At 43.3% G+C, this 24257-nt stretch overlaps 2 protein-coding genes across 4 annotated transcripts in view; one reads left to right on the top strand and one right to left on the bottom strand.

Moving 5' to 3' along the window:
- Window positions 1–13109, bottom strand: part of CFAP61 (cilia and flagella associated protein 61) — a 481993-nt gene extending 468884 nt beyond the window's left edge. For 2 of the 3 annotated variants that reach the window (XM_033939263.1, XM_033939265.1), the window contains exons 1-2: window positions 13009–13109; window positions 4576–4736 (exon numbers count right to left, since the gene is read on the bottom strand). In XM_033939263.1, coding sequence (XP_033795154.1) covers window positions 4576–4718 — 143 coding nt within the window. In that variant the 5' untranslated portion in view covers window positions 4719–4736; window positions 13009–13109. The other variant, XM_033939264.1, reaches the window with a different exon arrangement.
- CRNKL1 (crooked neck pre-mRNA splicing factor 1) overlaps window positions 13084–24257 on the top strand; it is a 50171-nt gene continuing 38997 nt past the window's right edge. Inside the window, exons 1-2 of the mRNA XM_033939266.1 lie at window positions 13084–13237; window positions 16376–16528. Coding sequence (XP_033795157.1) covers window positions 13190–13237; window positions 16376–16528 — 201 coding nt within the window. The 5' untranslated portion in view covers window positions 13084–13189. The remainder of the gene's footprint in view (window positions 13238–16375; window positions 16529–24257) is intronic.

Here is a 24257-nt window from a genome sequence, read left to right as displayed (position 1 = left end):
TCTAGGCCGTTCAATTTCAGGGAGGTGTTTGTAAGTTTATGGTTAGGACTTGCCAGGAAAATTTTGGTTTTTTCGGTGTTCAGTTTTAATTTGAATTGTGAGGTCCATAGTTCTAGTTTGGTGAGGACGGAAGAGGTGAGTTGTTCCATCTGTTGTGTGAGTGAAGTAAGGGGAATGATAATGGTGATGTCATCTGCGTATATGAATGATTTTAGGTTTAAGTCAGCGAGTGTCCGTGCCAGGGGGGCCAAGTAAATGTTAAAAAGGGAGGGGGATAGAGGGGAGCCTTGTGGGACTCCGCAGGGGTTGCGCCAGTGATGGGAGAAGGTTCCATTGCTGTGGACCTGGTAAGTACGGTTTGTTAGGAAGCTTGAGAACCAGTTTAGTACCTGAAGGTAATGCCAGGTCGTGGGTATCAGTAACGCTAAGAGCTCTGTGATCAGTTTCATGAGCTTCTGTTTGCGTGACTTGTGAAGAAAGACATGGCTTCTCATTGTGTCAAAGCAGACTCCCAGGTATTCCAAGCACTGAGTTGACTGTAGTTGACTCTCCCTGAAGTTGACTATCTAACCAAGTCCCTGAAAATGATCCACCACCTTCTGCACTGCAAGCTCACCTTCCTGTCTTGAGGAGGTTCTGATTAACCAACCTGTATGCCCATCCTGGGAAGGTGAGCCACTACCACCACCATCACCTTGGTAAAAGTGCGCAGGGCCATGGCAAATCCAAAAGACGGCGCCACAAACTGGAAGTATCTCTGGAGAACATGGAATCTCAGATATTTTCTGTGATCCAGAAAAATGGGAATGTGAAGATACGTCTCTGTTAAATCCAGTGAGGCTGCCACAACCGCCGTGATGACTGACCAGACCATCTCCATGCGAAAGCATGGAACTCTCAGATCCAGGCCTCCACTCTTCTGTACCTTTCTTGGGCACTATGAAGTACATGGAGTATATGCCAGAGCCCAATTATTCTTTGGGAACTGGCTCTATGGCATGAATGTCCAAGAGTTGTACCATTGCTCGGACCCTGGCCTTCTTTTCTGGCCATCTGGTGGGGCAGGCAAGGAACAGATCTGGAGAATGGCTAGAAAACGAGATCTTATGTCCCTCTCAAATAATGTTCAAAGTCCAGCGGTCTGATAAAATCTGTTTCCATTCCCTCCAGTAGGCTGACAGTCTCCCACCAATGTGAGGAGGTGTAGCAGTTGATCTGGTATCATTGTGGCTATTTGGTGGCTGTGTTACCGCATGACCCTGAAGGTTGCTGCTATCTGCAGTTGCCTAATCTCTATCTGGACCCTTGGAAGTGTCTCTGGGAAGGGGAACCAGAGGAGAATTGGTGAGATCTCCAAGAGGAATGAAAAGTGCCCCTACTGCCCCCGGTGGAATGTCAAATTCTGCTATCTGGAAGAGATTGAGGACGGCAGTCTGCCATGCTGGCCATAAGGTTGTCCAAGCCTTTGCCAAAAAGCATAGAAACATAGAAAATTGACAGCAGAAAAGGGCCTTAGCCCATCAAGTCTGCCCACACCAATGACCCACTCCCTAACGTTTATTCCCCTAGAGATCCCACATGAATATCCCATCTTCTCTTAAAATCTGTCACGTTGTTGGCTTCAATCACCTGCTGAGGTAGCTCGTTCCAATGATCGATTACCCTTTCGGTGAAGAAGTACTTCCTGATATCACCGTAAAATTCCCCCCCCCCCCTGACTTTCAGCAAGTGCCCTCTTGTAACCGAGGGCCCTGTAAGACAGAAGATAGCATCTTTGACCTCTATACCTCCCTTAATATACTTAAAGGTCTCAATCATGTCTCCCCTCTCTCTCCGCTCTTCCAGCGAGTACATCCGCAGTTTTTTTAGCCTTTCTTCGTACGTGAGTTCCCTGAGCCCCAAGACCATCCTGGTAGCCATTCGCTGAACCGACTCCATTCTCAACACATCTTTCCGGTAGTGCGGTCTCCAGAATTGAACACAATACTCCAGATGAGGTCTCACCATGGATCTGTACAACGGCATTATGACTTCAGGTTTTCTGCTGACAAAACCCCTACGGATGCAGCCCATCATTTGTCTTGCCTTGGACGAAGCATCTGTCATTTAAAGGGTAATCTACTTATTGTAGCCTTGGAGAATGAATCACCCACCCACTGCTTAATCCAGAGCATCCAGCGGGCAGAAACGGCGTACACCGAAACCTTGCTCATGACTCTGATGATGTCATACAAAGCATCTGCCACATAATTCACTCCTTCCATAATCAAATGGGGACAGATGTGTTCCAACTCTGTAGGACTGTACCTCAACCTGTTATGACAGGCCCAAGCCACAAAGAAGGCAGTTGCTGCCACTTTGATATCCAAAACTAGCGCTTCAAACTGTTTTTTAAGGACTATGTCCACCTTGCAATCCTGTGCATCCCTCAGCACCACCCCTCCCTCACTATGAAGGGAGATACTCTTGGCCACTTGAGCTACCACGGAATCTACCTTCAGCCGCAAAAACAGCTGTTGGAATTCCAATGCCATAGGATAAAGCCTAGACACAGCTTTTGCCACCATTAGGGAGCCTTCTGGGGATTCCCATTGGTCAGTGACTAACGAGGTGATGTCCGAATGTGCTGGAAAGAAGGTAGTCTGTGCATATGTATATGTATGGCTCATAATAGAACACTGGGAGGTGGAAGACTGTTGAAGGTCCAACTTCAACTCACAGATAGTGTCCAAAATGACAAGTGAAACAGCTGCGGACTTAAAAAGACGGCACATTGAGGAGTTGTCACCCTGATCATAGCAGTAACAGCCTCCTAACCTCCGGCCCCAGATATGGGCCCTAAATCATCCAAGGCATGGAAAGGGACTTCCAGTCCTCCTAGTCCTGTTCCAAGTGGTCACTAATGCTTGGAGCTGGATTGTTCAGAGGTGGGGAAGCCTTCTTGGGATGAAACTCTCCCTGTTCTGGTGCTGGCGAACTCACAGGCAGAACAACACTCCCTAGGCCCTTCAAATAGGCTCTCCACAAGAAACTGGCAATGTCTGAAAAACCCTGAACAAGCAGCCCTAAGGACCCCTGCAGGACTCCTGATTGGGGTTATTGGATTTCCATTACCTCCACGCACTTGCATTTTCACCCTTATAACTTCTGAGCAGGATCTCTTCCCTGTTGGCCAGGTTTTTTGGGGTTCTCCTGCCTTGAGGGCTGAGTCCAAAGCATGTGGCATGTGAAACCCAATCGCTCATCTGCCGATAAAACTCTGCAAAAAGGGCATGAAACAGGGGCAGATTGGCCTGAGGAATCCATTACAGGTGATCCCTGGTCAAAACGAGGGGTTTGAGGCAGATGAAAGCTTTTGAAAAAAGAGGATCAATAAAACTCTATAGCGCTACTAGAGGCACGCAGCACTGTACATTACCTTAACAAAGTAAGAGACAATCCCTGTTTGACAGTGCTTACAGAGTAATCAGACAGACAAACAGGACAATTGGAGTAGGGAATTATAGAGTGAAAAAAATAGACATGGACACTTTACAAGTGGGTTGGAGTCAGCTGCAATCAATTACAAAGGAGAACTAGTAAAAAATCAATTAAGATAAAATATATTTCTTGAATAACAGTGGGACCATTTTACAACCACGGCAGCAACCCTCCCCTACCCCCAGCAATATTCTGGTTTTAAACTTGTATCCCAAAGCAATGTGGGATTTGTAGTGCCTGATCCTGGCTGTCGAAATCAGTACTAAAAGTCCCATAATACACCAGAATGGGGTGGTCAGAAATCTTGGCATCTCTGAATCTACCCTGTCATCGTGACAGAATTTGTACCATGGCTTCACAGTGTCCCATTAGTTATTCTCATTCCACCAGGTCTCTAAGATGCCTATTATATTTACCTCTTCATTCAGCATTATACATTTTAACCCTCTCGTCTTAATTTTTAGACTTCTAGCATTTGTAGACAGACATTTCAAAATATGTTTTTTGTTTATATTTGTAACTTACTCAGCAGTTGACAGGGATAATAAGTTGCAATCTTCCAACTCTGTCTTTTACTTAAAGGCACCTAGGCTCTTTTGCCTTTATTGCAACCTCTCTATCTGAGCATCCTAAAGCACCTATGTTAGAAACATGATGGTAGAAAAAGGCCAAATGGCCCATCCAGTCTGCCCATCCACAGTAACCATTATCTCTTCCTCTCTCTAAGAGATCCACATGCCTTGAATTCAGACACAGTCTTTGTCTCCACCACCTTTTCCAGAAGTCTGTTCCATGCATCCACCACCCTTTCTGGAAAAAAGTATTTCCTTAGATTACTCCTGAGCCTATCACCTCTTAACTTCATCCTATGCCCTCTCATTCCAGAGCTTCCTTTCAAATGAGAGAGACTTGGCTCATGCACATTTACACCACATAGTCTTCAAAGATATATCATTCTAGACCATGTGCTCTTGAAGCTACTGCTAGAATACAGTGATAGATAGATAGACAAACTTCTGAACCAAGTTATGTCTTCTTTATTTTTGTGAGATCTCCCTTAACAGCTGTGGGCCAGTCACCTGTTAGTATACTTACAGCAGATAAATGACATTGATCCTTCCAAATGTCTTCTCTGTGGTAAATTTGATGAGTTTGGAAATGCCAGGGATATCAAATGATTCTGTTCTTCTAACAGTAAACACTTCTTTGCCTCCTTTTAAAGAGGTTACTGAAGACATGTTTATGAACTACTAAATCTAAGAGAAATATAGTAAAAACAAAAAGCAAACAAACTATTATTCAGTGCAACCAGTATATCAATCAGGACATTTTGAATACACGTAAAAATTATTTGTAAAGACACTTTTAATTCTTATGAATCTAATTGTACAATTACATGCCTATGTGAAAAATCTAGAAAGGTGCCTATTTTATAAAGGCAAAATAGGCATATATGTACCTGTGAGGGAGTCTATAGGATGCTACTGTTTCCTCTTAACAGTGCTCCCTCACAGTGTCAGAACAACTTTCGGAATTTGCCTAAAGGGGGGGGGGGGGGTGCCTGATCTGCCATAAGGTGTGTCTCCTGGCTCGCAAATGTATTCTACAACATTGGACCTATCTTAAAAGTATCTTTAAAGGTAAGGAATGTGGTCTAATTAGGCCAGGCTTTTCTTTTTTGAGAGTAAGTAGTGTGATTGCCTTGTTAATCCACTTGAAAATATGTTACTAAAGGTTAATAAATAAAAAGAAAACAAAAAAAAGAATGTAAGGTGATGCCTTTTTATTGCATTAACTGCAAAAATTATTTGAGTAGCTTTCAGAAGATAAAACCCATTTCCTCAGGTCAGGATAAAGTAAACCAAACTCATTTTTTTTAGGAGAAAATAGCAGAAACTGATAAAAACTGGATTACAAGTACTAACTACTCATATAATAAAAATATTTTTTTACAGTCTTCACTTGAGAATGGTGGCATGTGGTGGTGGCGTACTCCCCATCCCTAATTTGACAGTCAGCAGCAGGAGTACAAACAATGAGAAGAGAAATACAGTAAAAGGTGGTGTCATGCATGTTCTCACTGCTGCCTTTGCTCGATCTGTATGCCGCCTTTGATACTACACTTCTACCTCCGTATTCACGGTTTCAGATATCAGCGTGTAACAACAAACTTTTACTGATTTTGACTGGAGTTGCCATCTAACATATTACTAATAACTGGAAATATCATAGTAGGCTTAATTTTAATTTTTGGTGGAATTCAGTATGTCATATATATAGAATGGAAAGATCAATAGCGGTACAGAATGGAAATTATAAAAATTTTATTAAAATATGGAAGCCATTAACATCTTTCTGTCATGATTAGATCCATTTTTCTATTAATTATACACCATTTAGTATTGGGTGGAGGGAGGGTTACATTTCTACTTATAAGTTATAATGATAAGATGTTCAAGTGCTCAGACTAATTGTGTTTATTATGAATATTTGTACACTTGATGAAAGTTTTAAAATGAATAAAGAATTTAAAAATAAACAAAAAGTAATTGTGGTTTCGATTATTCACGGTTTTTAGCTTGCTGGCTCCTCTCCCCCCCAAAAAAATTACATCAGCTTACATAGAGAAATCGCTGATTCCAAGCGTTTACAGAGAAAATTGCCGATTCCCAGCACTTTCTTCACTGTGTTCTGCCTCTCCTTCAGGCACAGGCCAGGTCTCTCACCATGTTATTTGTGGTTTCACCATATTCACGGTGGTTTTTAATAGAAAACAGCGAATAACATGTGAAAAAGTTATTTGCGGTTTTTCTGTATTTGCGGTTCTGTTAATACGGAGGGAGAAGTGTATTGATCATCGCCTGCTCCTTGCTACGTTGTCCTTGTTGGGATTCTAGGGTTCTGCCCGCTCCTGGTTTTCTTTCTATCTCTCCCATCACACCTTCAGTGCATGCAATTGTGGTTGCTCCTCCATAGCCTTCCCGCTATCGATTGGTGTACCTCAAGATTCTATCCTGGGACCACTCCTTTTCTCAATCTACACTTGCTCACTTGGAGCGCTGATCTCCTCCCATGGTTTCCAGTATCACCTCTAGGCTGACGATTCCCAGATCTACCTCTCTGTGCCAAATATCTCTACTGAATCCAAGACCAGAGTCTCAGTCTGCCTATCCGACATTGCCACCTGGATGTCTCACCGCCACCTAAAATTGAATTTGGCTAAAACAGAACTGCTCATCTTCCTGCCTAAACGCACCACTCTGCTTCCCTTGTTCTCTGTCTCTGTGGACAATACAGGACATCCTTCCTGTTTTGTGTGCTCGTAATCTCGGGGTCATCTTTGACTCATCTCTCTCCTTCAGCACCCAGATACAACATATCACTAAAACCTGCCACTTCTTCCTCTATAATATTACCAAAATCTGACCCTTCCTCTCTGAGCACACTACCAAAACACTTATCAAGTTTCAAGTTTTATTAAAATCTGATAAAATCGCTTATCAGAACTTCTTAGCAATTTACAATTTAAAAAATTGGGGAGTTAAAAAAAAATTACAGTACAGATAACAGAATTAAAGTTGGACATTTGACTAACAGGACATGCAAGGTTGAAGGGTATGAAATACAATTGTAAAAGGAAAGGAGAACATTTAAGGTAAGGACAAAAGGACCGGGGTACTACAGTGTTTCCTTGATGGTTGATGGACAGAGTCTAGAAATGAAGGACGTCATAATGTAAATGCTTCTTTAAACAAATTACTTTTAAGTAAACCCTTAAAAACGGTCAAGATTTTTCTTGGTTCTCAGATTGGTGGGATTGCGGGGTGACAACAGAGAAGATGTCCTGACATTTGGTACTAATTATTCTACTCTCAAGCCGTCTGCTTAGCCTTCTCACTTCCCTCCAATCCATCTAGAATCCAGCTGCATGATTCATATTCCAGGAGAGCCGCTTTACTCACATTACCCCTCTCCTAAAATCACTTAATTGGATTCCTATCCGTTTCTGAATACAATTCAAAATCCTCTTACTGACCTACAAATGCACTCACTCAGTTGCCCCTCGCTATCTCTCTTCAATTGTCTCCCTCTATGATCACACCTCCCCCCCTCCCCATGAGTTCCGCTCAGCTGATAAGTCCCTCTTGTCTGTGCCCTTCTTTTCAACTGCCAACTCCAGACTCTGTCCCTTCTGCCTTGCTGCGCCATAAGCCTGGAACAAGCTGCCTGAATCCCTACGACGGGCTCCGTTTCTAGCAGTGTTCAAGGCCCAGTTAAAAGGCCCCCTCATTGAGAGTGTTTTCAACTCCTAACTCCTCTCACATTAGGTTCTGCATCCCCAACTCTATATCTCATGTCTGTCCAAGTTAGATTGTAAGCTCTTCCGAGCAGGGACTATCTATAACTGTCAAAATATAGTAGTAGGGTATGAGGGTGTTGTGGAAGGTTTTAATAGGATCAGCAGAGAAAGGGCAAGCAGTTTGTGGCAGCAGCAGCAGACACATTTTTTAGGAGAAAATTTTGTTTTGTTTTCATTCCTTAAGTTTTACTGCTTTCCCCTTTCCTATTGTTTTTTCCCTTACTCGTTTTCTTTACTGTTGTTAACTTGTATTTCTTTTCCTATTCCTTTCCTTTTGTATCATATGTTTTGTCTTGTCCGTCATATTTAAATTAGTCTGTTTCCCTTTGATTATTGTAATACAATATTTTAACATTTTGTACATCGCTTAGAATTTTGAATAAGCGATTAATCAAATACATAATAAACTTGGAAACTATTTTTGTTGTACATAAACAACATAAAACAAACAAAATCTATGTAAGTATAATGTTTTTTATTTGGATTTATCTAATTTCTTTTCAGTAATAACTCCAGGGGAATAGCATTTAGGTATACTAGGTACTTCCCTTTCCTAGAGGGCTTACAATGTACCCTAACCTGAATATGGTAAAGATAAAATAGGGCAAAATGTCACTCATCTTAAAATACCCTCCCTAATTTACCACCTCCCCCCCCCACACACACATACTTTTACAAAACTACGCAAGAGGTTTTTAGTGCCAGCCAGTGCACTGAATGCTCTGTACTGCTTCAACACTAATAGGAACTCTATGGCTGTCGGAGCAGCGCAGAGCATTTGGTGCACCGGTGCTAAAAACCTCTTGTGCAGTTTTGTAAAAGAATGGAGGGGTATTTTTGAAAAAAAAGTCTAAGGGGTCCTTTTATCAAGCTGCGGTAGGGGTTTAATGCGCGTAATACCGCGCGTTAAACCGCCTGCCGCGATAGCCACTAAGGTGTTAGTTTGTTAGCCGGCCGCGGGGGTTAGCGTGTGATGAAATGTCCGACGCGCTAACCCCGCTAGCGCGGCTTGATAAAAGGACCCCTAAGTCCAAGTTGGACATTTCCAATTCAACGTTTAAAGTTGGAGGTCCAAAAATGGACATTTTCGAATGGCAAGCTGTTGGACGTTCAAATATAATTTATTTTTTTTAATCGCCTTCTTAGACATCTTGGCCACTAGAACGTCTAACTTTATACCCCATTTTTGATCAGAAAAACGTCCAGGTTGAAAACATCTTAATCCTGACTATTTGAATGTGGGTGGGGCCAGCATAGTAATGAACTGGCCACATAGACAACCTAACAGAGCAATGGGACACCTTAGAGGGCACTGCTGTGAACTTCACATAAAGGGTGCCAGCTGTATATCTCACCATAACACCCTTATAATTTAGGGTGAGCCCCCCCAAAATCTACTATACTCTCCTGTGTACCACCCCAATAGCACTTATGGCTGCAGGTGAAACCTATGTAGTAGTATAGTAAGTTTTGGGTGGGCTCACATGTTCTACCATAAATGTAGTGCATAAAGTGGCTTTTGGGCCTGGGTTCTCCCTTCTATGGTTCACTAGCCCACCTACCAGGCTACTTAAGACACCTGTGTGCAGCTTCCCCATTCCAGATGATACTATTTTACAGACAGGTATGCACCTTTTTGTTCTCATTTTTGTATGGTGAAAGGGGGTCACTGAGCCTTGAGGGAGCATGGTGGTGTCTTACCTTGACACATGCAGTAGTCATCTGGTCAGTCTGGGCACCTTTGTAGCACTTTGACCCTTCTAAAACAAGTCTAGTTCGAAACATATAAGTTCCGTCCAGGATGTCTTGCAAAATGTTTGATGATCGCTGCAAAACATCCATGTCTAACCTGCCCTTGACAATGCCCAAAGCCCGCCCATAACACACCTCCACCATGCCCATCTCGTGCTCTGAACATACAGAGGCTGGAACACTTTGCCTGACGTACAGAAACACAGTTTCGATTATCGGCACTTGGACATACTGGCGATTAGGACGTCTAAATGCCGATATAGGATGCTTTTTGGACATCTATGTTTTTTGGATTATGAGCCTGAGTTTCTAGTCTATCCTCAAGTAGCTAATGACAGCAACCTCATCTTCCCTGCTTTCAGTTCTACAAATTTTATATACTACCAATCCAAATCATCTACATCAGGGGTGTCCAACCTTTTGGCTTCCCTGGGCCGCATTGGCCAAATAAAATGTTTCTGGGGCCGCACAAACGCTGCAGCAAGACAGAGGAGGGTGCCAGCAAGACGGTAAACACCCAGGGGCAGCAGAGGAAAACACTGTATCACCCTCGACCAGGGCCGCATAAAATACTTCACGGGGCCGCAGGTTGGACACCCCTGATCTACATTATAGGGCCCTTTCACTAAAGAGTGCTAAATGTTGCATTCATCACAATGTAAAAAAAAAAAAAAAAAGGTATTGTGTAGTAAGTACAAATTTAATATAACACCTATAGGGGGTGTGCCCAGGCCCCAGCATGTCCTCTGTAGGTTATATATTACTATGTCCATTAGTGAATGGTACTGTGGTTGCAATTACTGTAATATAGATGCAGGGACCAGCACAAACTGTACATTTGTCAGTGTGCAGCTGCATGTTAACTGCAGTATATATTCCATGCCAATTCTCCACCCATGCTCTTCCTAGTTACAGCTCCGTAAGTCCAAAATGCCCTTATTATGCAAACTAGAAACAAAAAATTGAAGGCAGCTAAAGACCAAATGGCCTATCTAGTTTGCCTATCCATGCCATCTATTATCCCTTCCTCTCTCTTGTTCTTATTCCAAGCTTTCTTGAATTCAGGTACATTTTTTTGTCTCCACCACCTCTACTGGGAGTCCATTCCATGCATTCACCACCCTATTCATGAAAAAGTATTTTCTGAGGTTACTTTCTAACCTACCCCTTTTCACCTTCATCCTACATCCCCTTATGCAACAGTTAATGCCAGGGTGTCTAACAGCAGTTAACGTGCCAATTAGTGTGTTAAGTACCTAACTCACTTTAATAAAAAGATATCAAAACTGAAATACAAAGCTGTCTAGTAGATCCAAAGCAACAGCTTTGTTACAGAAGAAAATAAGTTCCATAATACTAAGGGCTCCTTTTACAAAGGTGCGCTAGCGTTTTTAGCGCACACACTGGATTAGCGCGCGCTACCTGAAAAACTACCGCCTGCTCAAGAGGAGGCGGTAGCGGCTAGCGCACATGGCATTTTAGTGTGCGTTATTCCGTGCATTAAGGCCCTAATGCACATTTGTTAAAGGAGCCCTAAGAGTTTCTAATCTATTTTAGCTTTGTTTCAAATTTTGAACTTCCCTATGCTACAGCTTCTGAACAAAAGGAGAAAGTGTATTAAAAACATAAGATACTAATAGAAATATTCATTTTCAGTGGAAAAAAAAGTTAGAGACAGTGATAAATAGGTTAAAATGTATCACCTTTAGAAAAAATGATAATGGCAGTAGGTTTGCTGCTCAAATGGGAGTTGAGGGTTTCAAGGTGCGTTGAAAGTATTTGAGAGGTGAGTGGACGAGGGATCGTTTCAAAGGATCGTGAATAATGAGTGAATCAGACGTGGGTAGTTAGGTGATTGGGGATAGTGGACATCTGAAAGGATCAGAATCAAAGACTTGTGAAACGAGGGAAGTCATGAGTATGTAAGGGGTACAGGAATCGCGGGCGTTTGAGAGGAAGGTGGCTGTGGACTTATCAATGAGGTGAAGGATGGGGGTCTGTGGAAAGAGGTTTCCAAGCGTCTAAGACAGTGTATCTCAAACTGTGTGCCACGGCACACTGAGGAGGAAGAAAGGCACCTGCCAGCTGACATCCCTATGCAGTATAGCGCCAGCGCTGCCCAATTTGCCGAAGGCCTGCATGTTTCCCCCTTCTCTCTAGCGTCCTCCGGCTTCCTCCCTGACCTTCCGGTCTCACCTTTAGAGCTAATTACAGCAGCCTGCAGAGGATCGCCGGTAGGTAAAATAATTTTACTTTCAATATAGTGATTTAGGGGAACGTATCAAGACGATGTATATTGTGGGTATATGAAAAATGATTGGAAAAACTTGCATTAAAATTAGTAAAGGGGATGGGATCTAGAGCAGAGCTTGGGCGGGCCTAGGGAGGTTTGTGGTTGGGGTACTCAGTTGATATTTGTTAGACTTAGGGGGTACTTAGCTTAAAGTAGTTGAGTAACACTGCTGTAGGCAATCAGCTGGCACCAGTGCCTCTCCTTCTCTCCGGCCCTCTTCCTTGCTGGCACCCCCTACTGGCGTCTCAGGGCCCATCTGGAGGGCCTCTGCACATGCGCGGATGTCGACGTGATGATGTCACACATATGCGTGATGTCATTACGGTGACATCCTTGCACTTCTGGGTGCCTCAAGCCGTGGCCACTACCTTTAGTGTGCCCCTGCTCAAGAAAGTTTGAGAAACACTGGTCTAAGAGGTGGAGAGGGCATAGTGAGCATTTTGAAAAAGTAGGGAGTATCAGTTTCCATTCACTAAATTATGTTGTTGTTGGTTTTGTTGGATTGGGAGGGGGGGGGGGGGTACGCAGCAGTTGTTTATGCATTTTACAATGATTCATTATGCATATTTATTAAATTTTACATATATGTATTAATGGTTATTCAAATTTTTCTGTACCCCACTTGGTTCTTGCTAGTAGAATCAAAGGTTTAGAAAAATTACATGTGATATTGCTGAATAGCCTCTGGCAAGTCATTAACTCCCCATTCTTTTTATTTATTCATTTTTGACTTCTTACGACAAGTGAATTAAACATAATACAAACAACTTTCATATAGCACTTGTATTTACATTCAAATATTCTTGTAATGTAAAATAAATACCCCCTTTTTATCAATATTCCTAATTCCATATGATATACATTTCCCATCCCCACCTGTCTGCTACCCATGTGCTAAGATATCTGATCATTAGAGTAGTTAGTCAATGGTTCCCATATTTTTTTTTTAAAAACCTCCCCATTCTTAAATTACCCGTTTCCTCGACAAAACTAAAAGCTCTCTGGAGCTGCGGGTGGAGAAGAGTCGAGTACGCAGCCATAATATAACCCGCCTTCATGCCATAACGTGCAGCCGGAATACAAATCCAGTAAGATAAGTCATATTAAAATAGAAAATCCTCACCAGCAAGGAGCAGCGACCTGTAAAGGCGGGTTTCAGCCAGACGCGCTACATGTTCCCACGGCAACCGCCCTCCCGACGTCACGGGGTGAAAGGTGAAAGGTTGGCCCACGCAGCTCCGCCTCCTCCGGACCTAAAGAGCGAGGAGGCGAGCGAGTAAGCGGCCGTCGGGCTCTCCGCAGTCATGGCGTCCACGGTGGCCGGGAAACAGCGGATCCCCAAGGTGGCCAAGGTGAGAGCCGTGGGACCGGGGACGAGGCAAATAGGAAGCCGGGCCGGCGTCCTCTCCTGTTGCTCGATGCACGGTGTACGGGGAGCCTCTGTACCCAGGGAGTGTTGCCGCCGGTACAGGGACGGGGAGGGCAGGCAAGAAATAGAAAAGGCCCAGCGGCAAGGAGACCGCGATGAGACGTACTTAAAGACCCTGGATCGCCCCTCTGCTCGGTCTGAAAGCAAGGCTGTCATCCTAATCCCACCACCTTTTGCTTTTGGAATCCCTAAACAAATGAAATGAGGTGGAGAAACTGGAGCCTCTAACGCAGAGAAGGTACACTTCATCCACCTCTTGAGCGTTAGGCTCTAGGCTTGAGCCTAGTGACACATTTGTGGCCCTACTCATCTGTCACATGGAGGGCTCTTCCACTGGACTGATTCAGCTGACATTTGGTAGGAAAAATTATGTCTCAAATTTCAGTAAAATCCGTCTACAGAAACATCCAATGGGGATGGGTAAAACACAGACCTTAACCGCATGCCTCTAAAAATCTGCTCTTATCTGCAGAGTCCGTGTTTTATCCCCTCCCAATCCCAACCCCAAAGAGAAAAGAAATCATAAGTGTAATAGTTAAAACGTACACCCTACTGAGCTAAAAGAAAATGGCTGTGGTGTAGAGTTCCCAGGGATCCTCATTTTATAACTCCCGTGGACCTTATGGATCACGATCACTCTGTGGATTCTCGTTTAAATTCCTGCGGACCTCACGGATCCCGCTGGAGGGGGTAAGATGAGGATACATGGGGTGAGCGGGATCCGTGAGGTCCACAGGAGTTAAAAAAACATGGATCCTTACAGACCCCATACCATTGCTGCTTTCTTTTTAAGGTCTATGGAATCCTCATTTACAGGTCCGTCAGCGATAAACTGAAATTATAAACCGCAGCTCTCAAAACAGAGGTAAGCAGATTTTTAAGATCATGCTGTTAAGATCTGCAAGGTCCATGAAGTCTGTGTTTTACCCAGTCACCCCAGAGTGGTCAATAGATGTTTCTGCACTGAAGCATGTTTTGTAAACCTGCATTAGTCTCCCCTTCGTGGTTTACCAGTGTGTTTTTCTACTGTAATGTAGTTTACTTATGGATTTATTCAGAGAAAATTATTATCAGATGTCTACTAGTGCATATGAGTGTTCTTCAAAACAGAATACTGTCAAAATAAATTTCATAAAATTCTTATTGCAGAAGGTCAGCAGTGATTAATTCATGATCATGTCATTGACCAAAGAAACCTTCCAAAAAAATCTTCTGAAATGTGTCAAATATTCCCACATTAGTTTTTGTAAAAAAAATATTTTTGCAATTAGATGTTTTGGAATATTTGATACATTTAAGACATTTTTGTGGAAGGTTTCTTTAGCCAATGATAGTATAATGATTGATTCTATCACTTCCTTTTGCTGAAGATTTTTTTTTTCTATACTGTAATCTGCCTTGAATATCAGCTGAAATACTAAGGGGAGTGTATGAGAGGCTGCTGAAAGTTCTCAGCCCAACCAACAAGGTTGGGGCAGTCTCCATCGAGGGCTATACACTTAGCCCAGTGATTTTCCACTTTTTTGGTTCTGTGGGAAAAATACGGATTGTAAAAAGTGGAAAATTGCTAGACTAAGTATATAACCCTTGATGGAAACTGCCTCAACTTTGTTGATTGGACTGAGAACTTTTCAGTGGCCCCTCGTAAGTCACAGAATAGAATTAATTCCAGGATCATGGATTAATCATTCCTGACCAGAAATCTGAGGCTTTATCCTTCTACAGTTAAGAATTGTGTGAAATTTATTTTGACATTGCTGTATCAGTGCAGATAATTAGGATCTGCCCAAAGCTAATTGCAATTATTGAGCAGAGAGCTGATTGAGGGTGTCTATCAATAGAGAAAATTCTGCAGAACTGATACAGGTGTCACCATACTCTAATTTTAAGTTTTTATAGCTCTAGAGACAGAGAAATATTGTATATGTATTAACAAATTATCACTTAATGTCACTAAAACCAAAACAATTGTTTTTTCTTTTCAAGAAAGATAGTTCTCCTCTCTCTCCTATTAAAATCAAATCTATTCCAATACAGACATTATGTAGTATCAAGCTTCTAGGTATCACTTTAGATGAATCTCTCACTTTCCATGATCATATAAGTACAGTTATAAGAAAATGTTTTTATCGTTTACAAATGATACGCTCTCTAACTAAATTTCTTGACATATCAGCTTTAAATACTTTAATCCATTTATTAGTTATTTCTTGTCTGGATTATGGCAATGCCTTATATCATGGCATTACCAAAAAAGAGTTAAAACGTCTACAAATAATCCAGAACACAGCAGTAAAAGTCATCTACAAGGCCAAAACATTTGACCACGTAACTCCTCTTCTGATAAAAGCCCATTGGCTTCCCATCCAACACCGTGTCATTTATAAAACTCTATTATTGACTTTTAAAACAAGAAAAACTGGACAGACAGAATTCATTAATAAATTTTTGATACTGTACGCTATATCGTGTTTTCTTTGTTCCTCGGAGCAAAATTTATTAGCAATCCCAACCTTAAACCATATTGACACTAGAAGAAACACTATCTTTTCAGTAGTTGCCCCAACCCTCTGGAATATAGCACCAAATGGTCTAAGAGAGATAACTAATCTTGAGAAATTTAAATCTTTTCTTAAGACATTCCTTTTCAAAGATGCCTTTCAAGTGTAAATGTCCTTTAAAGGATTTAAATTTTTTTTTTATCTTTTATGAGTCCGCTTATATTGGACTTACTTGTTTTAAACCCCACCCTTTTGTTTATACCTTTCTATCTTACTTTTCTTTAATCATTGTAGTTTTCCACTTTTTTCCACTCGTACCCATTTGTCCAGTCATGTATGTTATTGATTTGTTTAATCGTGTATGTTTATTTTGTTAAAGTTATGTTAAATTGTATTATCTATTTTTACCCTATTTTAAAATGTATAACCACCTTGAAATAAATAAGGTGATATATCAAATGATAAGGTGGTATATTGGGGCAGAACAAAAATATTGCCTAAGAAACCTAATTTGGTAGCTAGAAGAAGCTGAGACTAAAATTTTTTTCTCTTTTCTGAAGGTGAAGAATAAAGCCCCTGCAGAGGTACAGATCACAGCTGAGCAGCTACTGAGAGAGGCCAAAGAGCGAGAGCTTGAACTCCTTCCTCCGCCACCCAAACAGAAGATCACTGATGAAGAAGAGCTCAATGACTATAAGCTGCGGAAGAGGAAGGTAAGATATGCTCTCATGTCCAGCTGTCATTTCAGCATATAAGGTATAGAAAGTACTATCACCTTAGCGCATAAATAGCAGCACGTCAACTACGCACCATTCTGTAAGAGTGCACAGAAATGGCATGGTGCGTAGATGCAAGAGGGTGTTCACATGGAGATAACTGCCACTTAAAACACACACAAGTTACCGAATGCACTAAGTTACACCTGTCCTTGCTGCATTTTGGTGCCAATACTCATGCAGGCCAATGCCAGATTATGCTAATGGCCAATAATAGAATATGGGCGCTCAGATGCCATCAGAGAATAGACTCTCACTGCATAACATTGGCACACCTAAAAGGAAATGTCCATTTCTAAAATTGCCCTCTTAATAAATGTGCCCCATGGAGATTATGTAGAACTTGTGGCTGTGGAAAATGAATGACCTACTGGGATTATGCCAGGGCTTTTCAATGAACGTTTATTTATTTATGAAAAAAAATTAATAGCCCGTTTATACCAAAGCACTTAATAAAACAAAATATCATCGCATAATTAAAAAGGATCACATTAATCCCCATTTTCTGTGCAAGCAGCATATGATTCCTTATGAATGGGTTGTGTACCCCAGCTCTCGAGTTGGATTGTAGAAGGCATGAATCATTTTTCTCAGTTCTGCCTCCTTGTCTCCCTGAACAGTGTCCCTATCTTCAGTCTTAACTTCTACAAGCGAGTTGAGAAGGAGATTTTTCCTCTGTTCTCCATTAGATTTGTTATTTTCGGGTCTTAATCATATCTTTTTCAAGGCTTCCCTATTCTAAGAGGATTCCAGTAGTCCTGGGGCAGCTCTGCCTGAGAGAAGGATCAGATGTTGTGTCTGTAGCCAGGAAGACCATACTTTTTTAAAAGAGCACCTGCATGACTTCCCTATGCTGAGGGTTCCAGTAGTCCTGAGCAGCTCTGCCTGGGAGAAGGGTCAGACGTTGGGTCTGTAGCCAGGAAGACCACACTTTTAAAAGAGCACCAGCCTGGCTGACCTGCTCTATACTTGAAAGCACAGGGTTAGGTCTCCTGGGAGTTGTGCTTGCCCCTGCAGAGTCAGGCACTCGAGCACAGGTTGATTAGACTCCGACTGGCCAGGAGGCTTGGTGGAAATCGACTGCATCCCCCACCCTCTAAAGAATTGTGTGGGACTGTGAGATTGAAAGGTTCAGGTTTTTGAACCTGAATAAAAGGCAGCCCAAAGAAACAAGCAGCTGGAGCCAGTGTTCCCTCTAAGCGGGCGGGTGTTGTGAGCAAACTTTTTTCACTGTGAGCTAAAAATATCGGGCGCCAGCAAGTTATGAGCCAAATAAATATGTTGCTTTCTACCACAGAACTTCCTTACGTTTGTATGGAATCTATCCCCTTTCAACTTTAGAGAGTGCCCTCTCGTTCTCCCTGCCTTAGCTACTAAGTCTATTCCCTTCAGTACCTTGAATGTTTCTATCATGTCCCCTCTCAATCTCCTCTGCTCAAGGGAGAAGAGGCCCAGTTTCTCTAATCTTTCGCTGTACGGCAACTCCTCCAGCCCCTTAACCATTTTAGTTGCTCTTCTCTGGATCCTTTCGAGTAGTACCGTGTCCTTCTTAAAGTACCAGTGCTGGACGCAGTACTCCAGGTGAGGGCGTACCATGGCCCGGTACAGCAGCATGATAACCTTCTCTGTCTCTTCAGTCCAGCATCTGCCCCTTCCATTCACTGTCTGTCTTTCCCTGCCATCTCTCCTCCTGCCCCCCCCCCCCCCCCCCACCCCCCAATTTGGTCTAGCATCCATCATCTTCCTTCTGTTCCCCTCATGGTCTGGCATCTCTATCCTTCCCTCCCCCCTGTGGTTTTTAGCATATCTCTCTTCTCATTTCCTCCACTCAGATCTGATCATTCTCTGCTCTCTCTTCCCTTTTCTTCTCTGGTCTTCCTTCTCTATTTTCTGCCTCCATCTAAATTAAATTCTTTCTTACTATTTAGTCCCGTTTCCCTCTTTTCACTGTGTCTACACACAGCTTGTCACCCCTTTCCCTCACCCCTCCATTATCTTACTATTTTCTTCCCCCTTTATTTATCTCCTCCTTCCATCCAGTATGTGTTCTTTCCCCACTTCCATTCAGCATCTGCTCTCCCTTCTCAACTGACATCCATCTGCCTTCTGCTCTCTCTCCCTTCTTCTCACTTCCATCATCTGTCCCCTTCTCTCTCTCTCTCATCTCCTCCATTCCATCATCTGCCCCTTCTCTCTCTCTCTCTCTCTCCCCCCCCCCAACTTCCATCATCTGCCCCCCTTCCCCTCACCTTTGTGGGTCACTTTCTTTCCCCTGAGGGTGGCTCATGTCACAGGGGAAGCTTTGGCCGAGCAGAACCGCTTGATTGACAGTGGAACTTACTTGATTGATGTCGATGCTGGGGCCCGTTGCCGTTTGAAGGAAAAAAAAAAAGGTGGAAAAAAGGAACCTGTAAAGGCGAGAGGAAGGGAAACCTCCAGGACAGCTGCTTTTTGCCCTCCTTCAGCGGCCCAAGAGTTCAGACCAGCAGCGGCAGCTCTGTATGCTTTTAACTTCGGCACAGAGCTGCCCCTAATCAATAGTTTAGCGCGGTTTCATGAGGCAGCCTCGGGGCCTTTGATAGCCGGCCCGCTTCGATGATGCGATGTGGGCCGGCCTAGCAAAGGCCCCGAGGCTGCCTTATGAAACCGCGCTAAACTATTGATTAGGGGCAGCTCTGTGCCGAAGTTAAAAGCATACACAGCTGCCGCTGCTGGTCTGGAGGTGCGGAGACAAGGCAGGAGGCAAACGCGGTGGAAGGCAGGAGTCCCGGCGAAGGCAGGAGTCCCGGCACAGCGACTGCAACAGGAAGTTGCAAGTCAGCTGACGCCGGCCTTTCGTTGCGGCGGGGACCGAATCCTTCGCGGACCGGCAAGATTTTGTTTGCGGACCGGCGGTTGAAGAACTGTGCTCTACACTGTGTGCGCTGTGACGAGAAACTTGTGCGCTGCGAGGTAATATTTTGTGCGTCAGCGCACCCCAGCGCAGCTTAGCGGGAACACTGGCCTGGTGCCATGCTTGTCTGAGGCAGTGAGAAGCTGATGCAGGCACAGCACATGGCAGGTCTGAGTATAACTCATTATTGTAAATTTGGAATGGGTCTGAATTAAGCAAAACTAAGAGTTTCTAATGTTGCCCCAAGAGTTCCCCACTTCCAAAATCCTATTGATAATTTTTGGAGTTTTAGTTTTGCTCCCATGGGCCATTTTTGGCACCAGAATGGCTTCCGCAGTGGCCATCTTGGATTTCCTAATTTTGTTTTAAAAGCCTCTGTCTGCCTACAAAATGCCTAGATTTTGGTTTTAAATTGATTGTAATGGACTCCTCAGGTAGTTTGAAAACTATATTATGCCATGTCTGTGCTGTCTGGGTGCCTGAGGAGCATCCATGGGGCGCATAAGGGGTGCAGAAGCTGTGGGCTTAGTCCCCTCTGGTCTCTCTGCGGGTCATGAGTCGCAGAAAGCTCGAGAACTGGGTCTCAAAACCCTGTTAATCCCTAAAATACGGCTATGCGTTGCTTGCGAAGCACTTCTGTATGGAAGCACCTGACCCTGAGAGGATGCAAATATCAGTCCGGCTATGGTCCCCGGAGGATCCAGGTTCTGTCTTTGAAACCGATTTGGTGGCCTGAACTATGCAGCCTACCCATAATATAAAGGAGTGCCATCAGAGAGGTGCACAGAGGTCAAAGCCCTTTCACATTCTGTGGAGCTGCATGAACCAGGACTGGGATGATTTGAGGTCGGATAGTATGCAATTGCTCTCTAAGAAAACATCCTCCTTTGAGTATTCTGGTTCACAATTTGGGGCAGACATCCTGGAATCCGTGGCAGCCCTAGACCAGGGAGAGGAGCCGATGGTACGAAGACTTTCAAACTGTCAGATTTAACTGCAATTATTACTTTTTTTTTTTTTTTTTTTGCGGAAGTTGGAACTAGAGTCCAAGCAGATCTTGGCCGCTCAGCTTTCACTGTTATGCAGTACCAAGTCGCAGTGCATGTGCTTCTCTTCTCCCCCAGAGATTATCAGGATGATAATGGAGCTTTGAGACGCACCAGAAGGTCTCTTAACAGGGGTGAGGGTGATGACAAAATTAAATTCCATGGCTTCAGAATTTCAGCAATTGTTTACACCACCTAAGATGGATTCATTGGCAGCGCAGGTTAGAGATTTTGCCTACAGAAGGAGAAGTGATCCTGAAGGATACACAGGATCGCAGAGTGGATTTGTTCCTCAGAAGACAATTTGAGGCACTGGCTTTAGGCCTTAAATGCAGCTACCACAGTATCCTTTGTGGTGCAAGCATGCCACAAAATACTATGGCAGAATCTGGGCACGGAGGAGGGGAGATGCCCCCCTAATCATTTGGTAGGGGTGGATTATGTGGCTGATGCTATGTACAAAGTCTTTTTTTTTTTTTTTAATTCTTTATTCATTTTTAAACTTTCAACAAGTGAACAAAGTAAATTCATACATTCTTTTGAAAACATCACTTGCAAATCTATCCAGAATAACAAAAACTTTATATATATATATATATATATATATATATATATATATATATATATATATATATATATATATATATATATATATATATATAAAACCCAACATCCCACCCCCCTCCCCACCCACCCTTATTATTAACATACACAATACAATAATAACCCTTCCCCCTCTCCCTATTATTCATGGTGGCTTGGATGTGCACACAGATGGACGGGTAGAACAGAGGCTCCACAACTACAGACATTTGTATTTAAAATATATATAGAAAAAATTATTATTTTTTTTAAAAAACGTGAGAGACAATAAATCCAATGGTGTGGGGAAGCAGAGTAAATCTGAAGCCACGATCTAACACCGGCAGCGTGAAAAGGTCCAAGCCGGAACCGACAACCCCATCAAAATGTCTGTTACCAAAGGACAGTGCAAAAGATATAGATGTAATGAAGGCGCTTCAGATTCTAAAAGAGATTGTATTAAACAATGCAAAGAAATTAAACGATATACTGAAGGAGGTAGCTACTCTGAACAACAGAACGGAAATTCTGGAAATAAAAACAACTAAACTGGAAGTCCGAATGGACAGTTTCGAAACGGATTAAAGGCAATTCAAAGCAGATAGAGATAAAATTACTATGCTTACTAAAGAGGTGGAAGATTGCAGAATCGTATGAGGAGGAGTAACTTACGTCTTCTAGGATTGCCGGAAGGGGTGGAGAAAGGAAATCCAATCTTGTTTATAGAAAACTTTCTGATTAAAGTACTTCCGTTTAAATCTAGGTTTCCTATTGAAATTGAGCGAGCGCACCGTATACCTATGAGAAGACCGGACAACGTAAAGGGTCCTCGTCCTTTAATTTTCAAGCTATTGCGCCACCAACAAGTTCTCGAAATTTTATGCCTTGCTAAAGAAAACCCAAACTTAAAATGTCAGGATGCAGGAGTCCATATTGTCCTGGATTTCGCCAAAGCAACAGCTGACAAGAGAAAAAAAATTTTGAATATTAGACCAAAGCTGAAGGAGATTGGAGCGAAGTATGGACTCTTGTATACTATCTACAAAGTATTAACTTAGACAGAATGCTCTGGATCAGGCAGTGGCCTGGAGATTCAGCTTCTAAATCTACTTTCAGCAGACTCTCCTTTAAGGGGCAAATGCTGTTAGGCAAAGAAGTGGCACTGATCTAACACATAGAAACATAGAAATAGACGGCAGATAAGGGCCACGGCCCATCTAGTCTGCCCACCGCAATGACCCTCCCCCACCTAACTCAGTGTCTATCCCATTTGGCCTTAAAATCAGGCATGCTGCTGGCCTCAGTGACCTGAAGTGGAAGACTATTCCAGCGGTCAACCACTCTTTCAGTGAAAAAGAATTTCCTGGTGTCACCGTGCAGTTTCCCTCCCCTGATTTTCCACGGGTGCCCCCTGGTTGCCGTGGGACCCTTGAGAAGGAAGATATCTTCTTCCACTTCGATGCGGCCTGTGAGATACTTGAACGTCTCGATCATGTCTCCCCTCTCTCTGTGTTCCTCGAGTGAGTAGAGCTGTAATTTATCCAGCCTTTCCTCATACGGGAGATCCTTGAGACAGGACATTGTTCCTCTCATCCGAGGCAGTCATGGTATCAGCCTTCCTTCCCATGAGGAAGTATTGACTGATACCAATTCAGATCATATGTGGGAGTCTGATATGCATCCACATTACTTCTCAGAGTAGTCATATGGAATACTATCAGATCACTCACCTCCAGAGGAAGGAAGATCCCATCTGAGAGCCTTTCCTTCCTATCTTTTGTTAAGGAGATGGTGTCCGCTCTCTAATTCCAAAAGAATCGGGAGAGCAATCACAGGGCTGAGATGTTTGATGTCCTAGACCAGTGGTTCCCAAACCTGTCCTGGGAGACCCCCAGCCAGTCACTTCCATTATATGCAAATCTCTCTCATGCATATTCATTAGGGATATCTTGAAAACCTGACTGGCTGGGGGTCCCCCAGGACAGGTTTGGGAACCACTGTCCTAGACTATGAATCACCTCCTAGAAAGGCTGTGACTGTCCTTAACAGTATCCTAAATAATGTTCAAGTGAAGAATTGGGAGTACTCTCTGTCAGGCCCTGTTTTTCCCAAAAAGACTGACACCATATAGCAGATCCAGAGTGCATCAGGATATGATAAGCCTCATCATCCATGTTCAAATGGGCCAAAAGTTTGAGACTATGACTCAGCGTTCCTGGGCAGAGAAGCTAGATCTTTGGACTCGGGGCAGAAGATGTATCTGGCCTCCTTGCTCATGTCCCACATTCAGTCATACCAGCTCTACACAAGCATCTACATGCGGTCCTTAGTGCACAATATGGTGCAAACAGGGGCCTGAGGTTTTCCTTCCAATACAGTAATTGCACTGTTATGCCTATGTTCAAGCTACAACATGGTATAAACATAAAACGATTGTGTGCAGTGAGTATTTTTGTCACCAAGTCACTTAATCCCCCATGGCCCCAGTACATTAGATAAATTGTGAACCTACCAGGACAGATAGGGAAAAATGCTTGAGTACCTGAATGTACACCACTTAGGTTATAAATGATAAATAAATACTAAAAATAAACTTGGCTTAGAGCTAGATTCACTAAGCCCACCTTTCCTTTCCAGCCTGTGTCTGTTCCTATGCGATCATTGGACGGCCGATTGATTCACCATTAGTCTCTATGCAAATTAGCCCAATTGGACGCCCACCCCTTACTGACCCCAGGGATCGCAGAAGAGCGATCCGGACACATGTGCAGACCATCATGTTTGCCTGTAGAGGGTCTGCGCATTCTCTCCATGGGATTCTGAACACAAACAGGTTTGCTGCAATTTAGTAGCTGAGGTTCACCCCCCCCATCCCCCCCTTCAGGCACACACAATAGCTTCCTGTGGGTTACAAGAAGACAAGGGAGACTGCTGTTTCCTCACTCCAGCATGCAATGGGGTTTGGTGCCTGTGAGCAGAGGAGGGAAGATTTTTTTGTTCGAGAGCTGTGAAACTTTTCGTGAGCCCGTTTATTCTCTCGTGTCCCAGGCTAGCCTGCCCTTCCCTGGAGTGCGAGACCGTGGCTTTAACCCGCGGGTTTAAAGCGAAGCTGCACTGCAGGAAAGGGCAGGCTAGCCTGGGACAC

Source organism: Geotrypetes seraphini, chromosome 3 (assembly GCF_902459505.1).
Source record: "Geotrypetes seraphini chromosome 3, aGeoSer1.1, whole genome shotgun sequence".
NCBI classification, from domain to species: Eukaryota; Metazoa; Chordata; class Amphibia; order Gymnophiona; family Dermophiidae; genus Geotrypetes; species Geotrypetes seraphini.
This window is presented reverse-complemented; position numbering and strand designations above follow the sequence as displayed.